General features: G+C 43.8%; 1 protein-coding gene across 1 annotated transcript in view; it reads right to left on the minus strand.

The window, feature by feature from the left end:
- MAP7D3 (MAP7 domain containing 3) overlaps window positions 1-12863 on the minus strand; it is a 50312-nt gene extending 37449 nt beyond the window's left edge. Inside the window, exon 1 of the mRNA XM_074147723.1 lies at window positions 12749-12863. Coding sequence (XP_074003824.1) covers window positions 12749-12833 — 85 coding nt within the window. The 5' untranslated portion in view covers window positions 12834-12863. The remainder of the gene's footprint in view (window positions 1-12748) is intronic.
- Window positions 12864-13445: the final 582 nt, after the last annotated feature.

A 13445-nucleotide genomic window follows, 5' to 3' on the forward strand; every position in this document is an offset into this window, starting at 1 on the left:
AAGAAGACGACAACAGCTTTGTGAATGATGACAGGCTTCTCTTTAATAGAGCAGTGCAGAATGCACAGGAGGAAGGAAGCACCTCCCTCTCCTCCAGGCATTGCCATGACAACTGGTTGTGTCATGGTAATAACCCTCCCTAAGGCTGTGCCCAAGGACAATCACCTCCAAGTGTTTAATCCCATGTGCTGTCAGTGATAAATGCCGATTACAATACTTATTCAGCAACTCTAAATTGTCATCCGCAGCTGTTGCCATGTCTTGAATTAATTTTTCATTGCAGCACCCAACAGAAGTCTTCCTCAGTTCCATCCCATACGTCTTGGAGGCTCTTTTCAAACAAGTCAGAGACCAGATATGCTGTGACACAGTAGGATTTCCAATTGGCAGAGAGAACAGCTCAAAAAGAGCTCACTGTAATTTCACTATGTAGATCAAAAGTCACTCAAAAAGCTGATTTTGTACATCGTTACACGTCACGTGGATGGGAATCTAGCCCAAAAATTGACCAAGTGGAGAACAACAAAATTATTTATTCCCAACACAACTAGATGTGAAAACAGCCTGAGGAAAAGCAGCCTACTCCAAGCCTACTCCAGGCTGTTCCGAGAGCAAAAACACACAGCCAGGGCATTTATATAACCTAATATAACCTTCTTCAAATACCATTTAAGGTTAAGACAGATATAGAGACCCAGTTGCATCTTTCTCCACTCCCCAGTGGGAAGGGAGGAGAGACAGGAGAAGGACAGACAGACTGAGCCAACGCAGCCCAGCCCAGCTGGGAAACCAGCCCCACGGAATAAATCCGCCCCACACCTGGGGTAGTTAAAACCAACACTGGAATTTTGCCTCAACTCTCAAAGTTCAAACATCCAAAATTTCTGTAACAAAGTTGCAGTAAGAAGAAAGCAGCAATTCAAACAAGCACAATATCGATCTTATTTTACTTGCAGAAGTATTTTATTCGAAATTTTGCAGAACAAACCAGTCATAATGGATGTAGGCGATTATGTATTTAATTATGCATTTAAGAAAATAAATAACCACTTGAATAATGTTCATTATTAGAAGGCACTCATTTAAAAAAAAGTGTCATATCTGCAAAGCAATTAGTTCATCTTAATTAATTAAGGTTGCAAAAAAAAAAATAAAAATTACTTGAAGTTGTAGAGAACAGGAAAGTGGGTTACAGGAACAGAACAGCCTGCAAAGGACACAGAGGTGAGAAAAGTTTGGAAATACTCAGCCAAAGATTTTCTATGTCAGTTAAAATACTTATATTCACTGCTTCAGTGCTTCATTATTTGCATAGAAACAACGTGCTTATAAATTTGAAAACGGTAGATTTAAAGTACCAGACTTAAAGGCACTAGGAGTGCACTTCTGTGTTACACAGAGGCAATCCATTTAACTAATAGAAAGTTCAAATTAAAAGTGAACTGGGGATTTGAATAAAAGATTATTAAAAGAGAACAGCCATCATGTTAGATGCATCCCCAAGATGCGTTAGCTCAATTTTGCTAAGTCTCAGGTCAACAGACAGGTTTTACGGCCCTCACCAATTTTATGGTAAATTTACAGTATGAAACTGTGATTTTCAAAATCCACATTCTACTACAGTAAGAGAAAACAAATTGCATGCTGTTGTACTCTGCAACCTTTAAAAAAAATACAGACAGTATTTTCCTTTAATCTTAAATTTTTAATACATTTAAATACTTTTTGGCACAGACGCCCACCGTTTGCCTAGTTTTCCATAATGAATGTAGCAGTCTGCTATGGAGCGAAGCTTCACTTAAAATAATTTTCACAAAATCTATCTATCGCTGTAAAATAAGCCTAATACTTCCGTAATTAATCAGGATACTCCAGAACTAGAAACCCATTAACAACCATTTCACTACAACCTGTGTCATGTGCTGTGTTACTGGGGGATGCCTTTATGGACATATTCAGCAAACTTCCTGGAGAAGAAAAATTTTCTTACAGGCAAATTAAATCTCATTTCTGTTCTGAGCTTCCCCTCCCACAATAATCACTTAAGGCTTTCACAACTATAATTTGTGATCGGCATAATGTCTGTGCTTATTTTACAGTAATCTACCTTTAAATGCTTCAGCTAAAATTAATAAAAGTACAAGCCACACACGTGGCCAATAATAATATTTGCATTCATGCAGAATAGAACAGGGCTATTTGGAACAGAAAATGGTCAGGTCATTCAGGAAGCAGTTTTCCTTCTGCCCCCTCATCACCATTTAGTGCTGTGTGTCTAGCCAAGAGTGTCATGGATAAACCAACCCAAAGGAAGCGCCAGGCACCAGCTGCCACAGGAGGCACCAGGCCAGATAAAGCCCATTCTCCCTTTCCACCCTCCGGACCCCGTTCACTGCGCAGGTCCGGTGCTGCCTCCCTCACGCTGGGCACAACTGTACTTCTCTTGGCCCATCGGGTTTCCAATATGCCCTGAAGAGTCCGGTGCCAAAAATAAAACTTTCTATTTCAGTCCTCACACTGAGTTAATACCCTCGGTCCCTGCCAAGGCTGTCAAAAGACCCGCACAGTTGCTGTTCTTAGTAAACCTCATTAGGGACTGACCCGGCTCTGTCCCTGTACCCGCAGCCAGGTTTAAGGCTTCCATCCCACCGCCTCTCTCGGTGTCGGTGACCTGGACGGATGCTGCCCCGCTCGCTCTTCCCTTCCCGAACTAAAGAGGAGAGCAGAACGTGCCCACTTGCACAGCAATCCTTCTGCTTCTTGGGATTTAATTACACGTTATGCAAAGCAAACAAATAAAAAAATCCCAGACTAAGACTGTGAAACAGAAGTTAGGTCTCCTGAATGTTAAGCGTTGTTATGAATCTAAGTGTTTGCATAAAAGCTGAAAGCAGGTAAGAAGCAGCCAATAAGCAATCCATAAACCAAAAAGTGAACTTCCTAGCAAAATACCTGATTTTATAGCAAACCGTCAAATCTACAAGATGCCATTTTTGTCTTGCTCCACTACAGGCAGCTACTGTTTGTCCAGCGGATAGTAATTTTTTCCAGTAACACTGGTCACATACTTTTGCTTTTAATAAGTTTTGTTCATGCTTTCAGGAAAGAAGAAGAAAGTCAGCATTCGAGGTTGAGATTTCTGCGTGCTGTCTTTTAAGCTGATTCCCACTCCTTAATTAACACAGGTTAAGACAAATGGATGCAAGATTGTATATTAGATGCTTTAAAAAATCGGGTATTGGTTTTACACCATTCCTCCTTGTTTAAAGGACACCAGAGGGATGCACCCTCAAAGAGATGGATAACACCGAAAGCTTCTAATGATGAACAGAAAAGCCCTCTCTCTGTGCATTCCTCTTGTCCCTACTTTCCCCCTTTTTTTCTCTCTTTCCTGGTTGATCCTCACGTCCCATCTTTGGGCTGCAAGGACTGACAGGCTCCACAACCAACATGTGAGCTCCCCAGCAGGCACCCTCTGATGGACCAGCTGGAAGGCAGATGGTTCTCCTGTTTTGTCTGGGCAGTCACCAGACGGGAAGCACACAGATCTCCGAAAGCAGTGCACACCGTCTCTCGGCTTCAGCAGCCCAGAAGAGCTTCCTGTCTTATCCTTATTCCAGACTACTCACAACACTTTCATTCCATGTTTACTCCCTGCATGGGACATTTATTTTATTACCTTTATGTGCCTTCCTCCCCTCAAGCCCATTTCTGCAGCTAATTCTGTACAACAATCTTGTTTTCTTCCCAATGTTCAAGGCAGTTTAGGATAATTTCTTCAGTTCATCACAAGTATCGATCCCACTGGAAGACTCCTGACACAAGCATTCCTTTGTAGTATATGAATTAGCAGTTCCACAAGTAAGTATTTGAGACATATTTGCAAGAATGTCTAGGTTTTCACTTACCCTTAAACACCCACACTCAGATTAAGAGCTGGAAACATTAAAAAAGATCAATAAAATCACATCATTAACAAAACACTCCTTATTTCTTATGAGGAAACCTACAAAGCTGAAGCAATCTCAAAGACACGTTACCTATTTGTTCAGCCCAGGGCACGATCAGAGAGGCACCAGCCAGGAAGGCTGCTAGTTAATTTGTGGGTTGATCTCTTGTATGTTTTTCCCCAGAGGAAGCACATCGTCTAAACCAAACTTGAATGTTTCAGAGCAAGGAATCAAAATTTGTCCTTAAGCAAACTGGCAGCCAGCTCCGAAACCTTTCTGCAGAGATGCTACACCATTATCTGACAGCTACATCAGGTGAGTACCACCCTTACTCCAAACACAAGCGATACACACTGTGAAAGTATCTCCTCTGGAGTCCTACTGATTCCTGCTGTCACTCCTATTCCCTTATTTTAACCTTGCTCATACCGCTCAGCCAAGAGTTAGGCTTCTCTCTACTTAATGAGAAGAGCAACTGCCGGCACCATGCTTGAGGAGTACAAAAATGTCACCAACTCTTGAAGAAGCCATCACAAAGTTGGTAAGAAGCGCTGCCTGTACACAGGGCTGACAAGCTAAATCCACCCCTTTCTCTGGAAAGGACACCCGGCTTCACAGTTTAGGGTTCTTTATTAGTAAGGTATGTTATTAATCACCACTTGAAAGAAATGAAATCGAACCATGGCGGATACTCTACTCTCACTCACTGGCTTTTTGCTGCCTTCGCTTTCTCCTTTGTTACTCTCTTCCTGCCCACGGTTCTTCCTCACCTTCCCAAAGGAGCTAGAAAAGCCTTTGTATTCTGCATGATCCACTTGTCACCTTTTTTTTTGTTTTTAAACAACAAAATCTTTCACTGATCTCTTTTGATGCAATACCATGATACAAAAGGCCCTCCAAGTGGGACGCTTCTCCAACTCACAAATTCCCAACTCGCTTTAATGCAAGTCGGATCATTTCCCCACTCCACCTGGCATTAGTTATTAATCTGTTTATTGCATTGTGCTTACCAAGCTTGTCTGCACGATGACCTCTCTTGAGAGCTGCTGCTTCCTACACAAGGGATACAGAGGCCTTACAGTCCCAACTATGCTCTTTAGCAAACGGCCACACATTGCTCTGGTCTCTTCTCTCTCTAGAAGCACAGGCCTAATAAGACAGCCACAGGGAAGCCAGATGTTTGGAAAGGTTGGAACGCTCATTATGTTTCTCAATGAAAGAGCAAAGCACTAAGGCCATTTGTACTCTCCATAACATTCTCCACCAGAATACATTAAGGCAGCATTTTAGATGTAAAGAGAGTATTTCTGCATCAAGTTTCTGTGGGTTGGCAACTACGAACTCTTCTCGCCAACTGCAAAATAAACAGAAACTGCTTTCATCCATCTTGAGTGATTTCTTTTAAAGATATATTAGACATTGACTGTAACGCTGATGCAATAAACTATGACTAAAAGTCCCTTGTGAATCTTCCCAAATGTAACAGAAATCAGTATTTACCTGTTTCTGCATAGTGGAAATTCTAAAATATCCTAGTACACTGGAATCAAATGAAAGCAGTTTATGTAATAAATATGCCCTTACATCATTTCAAGTGGATTCACTGTGAAATGTAGTAGCATTGACATTGTGACGTAACTTAAATGTTTTTATATAAAGATTTTTATATATATCATATATAAAGATATATATCTCATATATAAAGATTTTACAGGTTAAGTGCTCCAAACCTGACTGAATTAGTCACAGGTTTTACAGCTAACGGACAAAAAAGGTAAAATGGTGGAGTTTTAAACACGGAGTGGAAGATTATTAGTAGCCACTCTGCTGTACAAATAGGTCATCCTGTCTTTACTAACACTTTACAGTGCTTCAGGCTCCTGAAGTAGATTAGAAAAAAAATTAACATCTTTTGTCACTCACATTTGACTGGCTGAACGATGTCAGAGCAGTCCCACTTTTAACTTGCACAGAGCAGTTTAGTTCCCACCACAGTTCGAGCTCAAGTGTCAGCGAAACCCAGAGAATAGCAGATCAGGTAGTTCAGCTTTACTCCTCCAGCTCTAGAGGCTGCCTTAAACTGACTTCTGTTCACGCTCCTGCGCAGGCACGGAAAAAAGCAACTTGAAGACAAACCTCTGCTCTCTCCTCTTCTTCCACATCTGTTTTCTCCATTGTATTATTTCTTTCTTTTATACTGCACTGTCCCTAACACTGGAAATCAGCTAACTTCTGTCTGCTACTTCTCCCTTTCCAAAGCAGTCCACTTGCTTTTGTTCGCTCCAAGCCTGTCCTTGTAAATGCTTTTGTCCCCATATTTGCGGGCTGGCTATTGTTTAATACACCCAGCCCAAACAATGCCAGCAAAGAACACAGCCCAGCACTACAAGTCACAACTAACTTGAGATAAACCCTGTGAAAACACCATTTTGAGCTTTCTTTAGAGGAAAGGATAATAACTCCTTTACATGGTAGCAGTGAAAACTACTGCTTTAGCCTTTTACACTTGATGAATTTCTTGTGGTAACTTCAGAGCTCATTCAAACGCTGTCTCTGCTTCGGAAGAAGAGGGATTGTATTGGCATTTACCCCCAAGAGGCCAGACTCAAATCAAATCACTCAATACAGTCACGCACTGGAACAGTTCTCATAGACACTACCAGGTCTTAATGCAGCAAACCCACTGGTTAAAGCAGAACACGGTGGTACAAAATGTAAAATGAATTAAACTGCAAGTTTTCTTAAAACTGTACGCTTAACTAATTAAAAACCAAAAGCTCTGAGGCATTCGACTACAAGTAACGTAAGACCACAGCAAAGCAATCACAAATCAGTCCCTGTCCCAAAGAGCTGTAAGAACAGGTAAGTGAAAAATGACAAATGGGTGTAAGAAAGCCAAGCAGGATAAAAAGGGCAAAGAGACCAATAAAGAAACTATTGTTTTGCTTAATTCATTACGTAGCGGCAGAAAGTCTTTCAGAGAAGTCTGGAAGTGAGTAAGGTGACACACACTGATCTGCTCTGGAGACAACCGCCTTGGTTCTGAATGTCCAGACACAAATTACATACCATTGATCAACGCTGTGCCACGAAATTGTGTTCCTTTAAGAAATTCTCTTGGCAAAACTAAGCAGAGGATAAACTTTCAAATAAATGAATGTGTTCTATTAAATTCTGTTAAGTATAAAGATCTCTATAGGATTTCTATATTCTTGTAGCCAATCCCTCTCAGACTTGAGGGGGGGAATTTTAGAACTTGGAAGCTTTAAAACACTTGCCCAGAGAAGATGATTCACAGGCCACTACAGTATCTTTGCTCCCTCCCAAGATTCAGGTCAGTGCATTTAAACATCAGAGGGTATCTGTAAATTAAGGGCCAGTTAAGTACTCATAAAACAAAATTTTAAAAGTTCTCTGTGAATTATGAAGGCAAAAAATGCTATAAGGAAAGACAGAGGTGTTCTGAGCACAGCTGGTGGCAACTGTTTTCTTCAAAGGCAACTTCAGCTACAGATCCTTCCCCTAGAAAGCAGAAGTTCAAAACTGACTGGAAAATGAAAATAATTTAGAAGAAAACAAACGTCAAGCAACGTGGACATTCTTCCTGAAAAGCAAAGGCTTGTGTTCACTGAAGTATCCGGAACACCACAGGCACACGGGGTGAATGGCTGTGGCACAACGGAGGGCAGCCGCGGCTTCTCTTGCCAACAAAACCACAGCATTCCATGTCAGCATTTGATTTTTCTTCCGTGAATCCCACACTCCAAACAAGTTAATCACCAGCATCTAGAACAGTTTTAATTATTGGACAGGCATGTGCAAACACACAGAAAGCATACCATTAATTAAGAATTACCTGGTTGCAGGCTGAGTAATTGGAAGCTAAACGGTTCTTTGTAGTAGATCAGGAATTTGGAGTCCCTAGTTTGTTTTTAAAATATCACAAGTCACCTGATAAGTCATATTCAGAAAAGTCATTAAAATTGCATGCTCAGAATTTTATTTGTCAGGGTATCCTTTCACAACAGGGGTGCAAGCACCTCCAATCATTGAATCAAGTTCAGAGACAGACAGCAGCATTTGATACCCTTACGATTACAACTAACGCAGGGTACTTCTTCCATTTATCTCATAGCAACCCAGGGCTTTTCTTAATTGCCATCTCTTTTCTTTTTGGTCACATTTTACAGCTGTGCCCAGTTAGGGATAGTACAAGCCACAGTATCTCTGGGCTCTCACCATTAGAGTTACAATCTTTGCAAGTCATTATTTGTTTAATACTTCCAACTGAATTGAAGCGTGGAATCCAAATTTATCTTCTGCAATTTTAGCACATGAAGAAACATATAAAGAATGGAACATTCTGTATGAGGAATTTCCAAAAATATGCTGTATATGCACATGGTTTTGAGATTTATTTTTTTTTGCTTTATAGCAAGGCATCTTTCTTGGATGCATTTGGAGAAATCTCAAGAATTTAAAGTTTTAAATTAGAATAAACCTTTTTTTTTTTTTTTTAAATAAACTACTTACAACTGGAAGTAATCTTCAAAATGTTAAGCACCTAATACATAGCATACATCTTTATGAATCAGCATTAAATTATCCCTACTCTGTACTATTGCATTTCTGTGAACAAGAATGAAATTAATGTAATTGTAATGGCTATGAGCTTTAAGTTCTTGGCCTGGCTTGGGAATGTTCTCTTTCACCCCTGGGATCTACAGGAAATCCAATTTCTGTGTAATTCTTTGCATTTATCACCTCGGCACTCTCTAAAGCAGTGTTACTATTACTTCCATGCAGGGAAAAAAGATGAAGTAAGAAAAACCTTGAAGACTTTCTCCAAAGTTATCAGGAGTTTAACGAAACAAGAAACTGAAGCCAGGCCCAGTGAACACCAGCTGAAAGCCCCGGTCACCGGGCCACCTTTGCTCCACAGATGGCACACGTACAAGCTATTGGTACAAACACCACCAAGTAAAACAATACCAAATGCTGAAGATGCTCTTACTGTAGCACCCCCATGCTATTAGAAACCCGGCAAAGGAATCTCTTCCTTGTCCTGCAGCTTCCCAGACAAGTTCTGAAGCCCACCTCTACTCACAACTACTCTGTAAAACCCAAAGGTTTTTTAAGGATCCAAATTCAAAAGTAATTTCTTTCTCTCCTCCAACAAGCAGCTCTGATGCAGAGGTCAACTCAGCGGTTGGCTGACCGACAGATGCTTCTGGATCCCAAAGCATTTTCTCCAGACAGCACTCACCAGGTTCTGCTGTGGGACTTTGCCACCGGGGCTCTGCCAAGGAGGTCTCTAGCACTTCCACAGCTGTTGATACGAACTCGTGTTCCTAAATTACTTTTTATACCTATTACCTAGAGACCAGACAATTCTGTGCATGTTCCTCACTACTTGCTTGAGCAGTGAAGTTTCACTATTAGTTATCCAACCAGCCTTCTTTTTGTGCCAATTCTATATATATGTATTTGGTAAAGAAGTCACCAGGAACTGTGCTTCAGGCAGGATGGACGAAGCCAGACAGTGTTGCTCACACAGGGAGAAACAACTGATGAGAGGGAATGAAGCTGTTAATTTTATTAGACAACTTCCGACCAAACTGGGTTTGGCCATGCAGGTCACGAGAATTATGCCTGCAGCTAGATTTGTTAACAAAGGCACTTAATTTTTGTCCCATGTCCTGAGACAGGTTTCCCAAAAGATCATTCAGATCTTGGAAAGGAAAAACACACATATATCATTTTAATATGCTGTTTTTAACAACCTTCACAGCAGTACTTCAATAACAAGTGGAAATCCCAGCAACAGTGAAGCCAAGCTCTGGCAAAAAACAAATACACACTCTCTACCACCAATATTACAAAAGACAGGATAGGAGACATTAGTATTTCAGTGAAAATGAAGCTAAAACAATAAATGTAGGCTACAACAGCTAAAATTATAAGTGTTTTTATTCTGACTACCCATGCTATTCAAGAAAAACCTCACTTACTGGCTAAACCACAAGTAACTGACTATTCCCCTCTTCTGATATCTTAACGAGCTCAGCAGTGGTTATGGTATTAGAATATGGGAAAAAATTCCTCTTCATCCCTGAAGGATGACAGCAGCAAGAATGGATCATAAGAATAAAGTAAGAAACTGCCATTTACATGCCAGTGTACGATCACAATTAATTTCTAATGTTAAGTGATGATCATGCATCACTGCTAAAAATGTTAACTGGCTTCTAGTTGTAGCAGCAAATTTTGCTTTTAGTCATCCAACTAAAGGAAGTAAGATTGGACAAGAGTGTTAGGGCAGAAAATGGCTACAAAGGAATCGTAGAACTGACACAGCAGGCATGATCGGGCCTGTAGAATCTTAATTACAGTTGATACTCCAAGAAAGAGAAACATCTTTTCCTCACCTCAATACTAGCTTGAACTGGCAAGAAAAAGATTCTCTTTAAACTCACCACATTGGTACAGAAGTTAGTAACAAGTGGCACCACGGGATTCTACAGTTTCAAGTCCTAAAATAACTAACAAGCACCAACCAGCCACAGGCCAAATCAGCATCAAGAAGCTGGTGACAGAGACTGGAAGCAGGGAACAAGAACCGAGCAGTGTCTTGTAATTAGGACCCACAAAAGGAACCTATGCAAAAGGTAACTATACAAAAAGTATATCTATACACCACCCAGGCAGACTACCAGAAAGAGCCGTGGTTTCTCAGCAAGATGCTGCAAATTTATATCTATTGTCCTTAAGCATGAGATTCCCAACCAGAAGTTCACTGGCAAATGACTGAAGGTGCACAGTACTGTATTTGTTTTGCACAGATGTCTGTTCTCCAGATTGATTAAGATGGCAAAGCACATAATTGCCCAGAGACCAGCAGAAACTGGGTGCAAGTATTCTAGTTAGAAAGTGTTCTGGATATGAGAATCTCCCCAGCCAGCCAACCGAGCTTAGAAAGGCAGAAAGTTATGTCCCTCTCCGAACCAGCTGAAGGGCAGTGTGGGACTGAATGAGGTTCCTCCTCCTGCCTTATTTTTCTACATCTTCTCCAAACAGCTGCGGTATCAGACTTGGTTGCTGCTCACAACTTCTCTAAACAGCAGCAAACACAGCGGCTATTATCTTGCGAATTTCACTGTTAACCACGGGATTGCGAAGATGATTTCTAAACATCATTTGCTTTTCCCAGAGAGCGAGGGAGTGCTGCTGACAAGAAGTCGGGAGCAGAACTGCAGTGGCCTGCGCACTCACAGACAGTATTGCCTCAACTCACATTAGCAGGTTCATCCTCTAACATGGAACTCCTAGAAATGCATTTGATGTAAATTGAAGTTCAGATTCTGGTTCAGTGATTTCTACCCCCTCGGGAAAAAAAATAATCAAGGTCTGTCCTTTCCAGGATCTAGTAAGGGGAGTTGGTTTTGTTTGTTTTTTAACATGATGTGCATATTAGAACATGTGCATATCTAAATGGAGACGGAGCTGCCTGGTTCAAGGAACATTTCACCCCTGGTTTGGGGACAAAATCTAGGTCATGACAGCTGTCAGCAAATGTGGGTGCCCGTCTTTAGTAAAACTTAGAAGCCACAGTGTAAGTGCATCCAATATACAAAAGAAAATTCAGCAGTTCTAGCAGGGAGGATAAGGATCAAATAGACATGGGCTGTGCAGGTGAGAAGCGCTATCTTTTGGCAGATTATTATCCTTCTGGAGCACTAGATTGTCTTAATTTTGAAAGCAAAATGAGAAGTAATTAAATAATATTTCTGACACACAACAGACTGAAGAGAGACTGCCAGATGAGAGTTGCGCATTCAGGACCTTCTGCCAGCACTCTTCTTCATGTAATTACATAGGTACATTGAAAACAACCAAACAAGAGGCTGTCAGAGTAGGTTTTGTACATAATCCAGGTCAGTTTAGATTAAACCACAAATCCCTTTCCTTATTTTTAGTCTGGGATAAGGAAACGTTTACCTTTTCCTGCGGCTCGCCCACAAAGCTAACCTGTGGAGATGTGCCATGAAATTATGATTGGAACATACACCATGCATGCACAATACCCACTGCAGAGTATGACATTACCAAGGACCTTCGGTATCAACAGGCACATAAACACACTCGAGGACAAAACCAAAGCAATAGTTTCTTTAGCACTCCTAAGACACCAGTTCAAAACGGTAAAAAAAAAAAAATAACTAAAGAGTCATCCTGTCTTTGGTTAGGAATCAATGCCACAGACTGTCCCTGCCCTCTGCTCTCGGTGTCGGAGCAGCCGCCGGACACGCCGCCGCGACGAGCCGCCTGCCACAGCCGCCAGCCCGCTCGCCACAGCCGCCACAGCCACCGAGACGCTTAGCCCGCCAAGAAGCGGTGAAAAACGGGCCACTCCGTGTCACAAAGCTGTCCCGCGGCCGGCCCTGCTGCTGCGAGAGGTCCCCAGTCATCAATTAACGCCTCGGGGGCGGAGGGGGGAAGGGGGGGGCGGGAGAAGGAAGAACGCTCCTCAGCCCCACCGACTGAGGGAGCGGGTCCGGGCAGCCCCACCGGCAGGAGGCCCCCCACTCATCCCGCCGCCGGCCGGACACAAAGCCCGACGGCCCCACATCCCGCTACCCCTTCTTCTTCCCCCCACGCCCCGGGAAGGGGGCCGGGCGTACTGCGGGGCGGAAGGAAAGCGGGGGGAGGACACCCGGCCTTGGGCCGCCGGAGCACGGGTCCCCAGACCCCCCCCCTCCATTATCTTTCCCCCTGCCGGCCGCACTGACCGCTCTTACCCATCTGCTCCCGCAGCCCCTTCAAGGAGGAGGAGGAGGAGGAAGAGCAGGAGGGAGGGGGGCCCGCACCACCGCCCTCCGCCATCTTCAGCGCCGGGACGCGCGACTGCCGGCCGGGCAGAAGGGGTACGCGGGACCGCAGTGCGCAGGCTCCGCGCCGCCCGCCAGCGCCGCCGCCGGGCCTCCAGGGCCGGGCCGCGCCTCGCCTCAGCCCCCGCCCGGCGCCCGCCCCGGCCTTCACAGACCCCGCTCGGGAGTTGCCGCCCGGCGGTCCAGCGAACCCCTCGTCCCCGTCGCCCCGGGTCTGCCCCCGCTCCGGCGGCCTGGGGGGGCCTTCCCCCGCTCCGGCGGCCTGGGGGGGCCTTCCCCTTGCTCCGTCCCGTGGTGAAGGAGCCGTTGGAAACGGCCGCGCCACGGGGCCCGGCCCGAGACAGGGCCCAGCAGCCCGGGCCGCCTCAGAACGAGACAGGGCTTGCTCACCAGCTGCCCCATGGGCCGGCCCGTGGGGGTAACTTCGGTCCCCACAGCAACTGTAAATTTACCCCCACCGTTAACGATGATGAATCCCCTTCCGACAGGGAGCTCTGGCAGAGAGAGGGAGGGAGACCTCCAGGCCAGCTGTCTGGGATCCGTGTGTAAACTCACTTTTCCAACAAACAGGCTCCAGCCAAAGGGAAGGAGGGTTGAGTTTTCAGGC

This window comes from Numenius arquata, chromosome 5, assembly GCF_964106895.1.
Source record: "Numenius arquata chromosome 5, bNumArq3.hap1.1, whole genome shotgun sequence".
Classification (NCBI taxonomy): domain Eukaryota; kingdom Metazoa; phylum Chordata; class Aves; order Charadriiformes; family Scolopacidae; genus Numenius; species Numenius arquata.